The 789-nt window shown below is 48.2% G+C and overlaps 1 protein-coding gene across 1 annotated transcript; it reads left to right on the top strand.

Annotated features, from left to right (window-relative positions):
- On the top strand, positions 7-783 carry LOC107634496. Its single transcript, XM_016337966.2, has one exon. It carries the CDS (start codon positions 89-91, stop codon positions 680-682), a length of 594 nt encoding a protein of 197 aa, XP_016193452.1. The 5' UTR covers positions 7-88; the 3' UTR covers positions 683-783.

The raw sequence follows: 789 nt of genomic DNA, 5'->3' as shown, positions 1-789 counted from the left end.
TCTCTCTCTCTCTCTCTCTCTCTCTCTCTCTCTCTCTCTCCTAGAAACAGAGGGAAAAGAGAAGAAAGAAACCACAATTTCACAAAAAATGAACGTGTTGGATTCCCAAGTGGAGGCTCTTGTCTTCAACTACCTCACCTTTGGTTTCCTCACTCTCCTCAACAACTTTTGGACTTGGCTCGCACTTCTCACCGCAGCCCTCAGCTTCTGGAAGATTCGCTCATCGGTTTGCCCCGAACCCGAAATAGGTGACCCGACCAGAGAGCCGGTAGTTGAAGCTGCCATTCCCGAGGCGGTAACGCCGCTAGTTGAGTCAGCTGCTGTCGTGGATGCGGCTCCGTTGGCGGTTACTGAGGACGTTGACGGCGTAAGGAAGGGGAAGTTTACGGTGTACTACGAGGAGGAGGGTGATGATGAGAGCGCGCAATGCATGCGCGGCGAGAGAGAGGGAACTTTGACTTTGACTTTGCCTTTGATGGCGTGGAGGGAAGAAGAAGGGTGCGAAGTGGAGTGGTGGGAAAAGTGGGAGAGGTTGTTACGGTTGAGGAACGGCGTTAATCAGGACGGATGGTACACGTGTCAGGACTTGACGGAGCTTAACGGCAACGTTGTGAGGTTGTGGGATGGTGGGTTCCGGTGTAGAGAATCATGGTACAGCTACAGCTGTGTTGATGTTTGGTGAAATCAATAATGATGATACAATAATGAATAATAATAGTAATAAAATAATAAATATTAATAATGGTAGCTTTAATTTGTTAGTTAGAGACATAGGTTAGGTAGTGTACT

The sequence above is a fragment of the Arachis ipaensis genome, chromosome B03 (genome assembly GCF_000816755.2).
Source record: "Arachis ipaensis cultivar K30076 chromosome B03, Araip1.1, whole genome shotgun sequence".
NCBI lineage: Eukaryota > Viridiplantae > Streptophyta > Magnoliopsida > Fabales > Fabaceae > Arachis > Arachis ipaensis.
The sequence above is the reverse complement of the archived record's forward strand: the minus strand, read 5'-3'. Positions and strand labels throughout refer to the sequence as shown.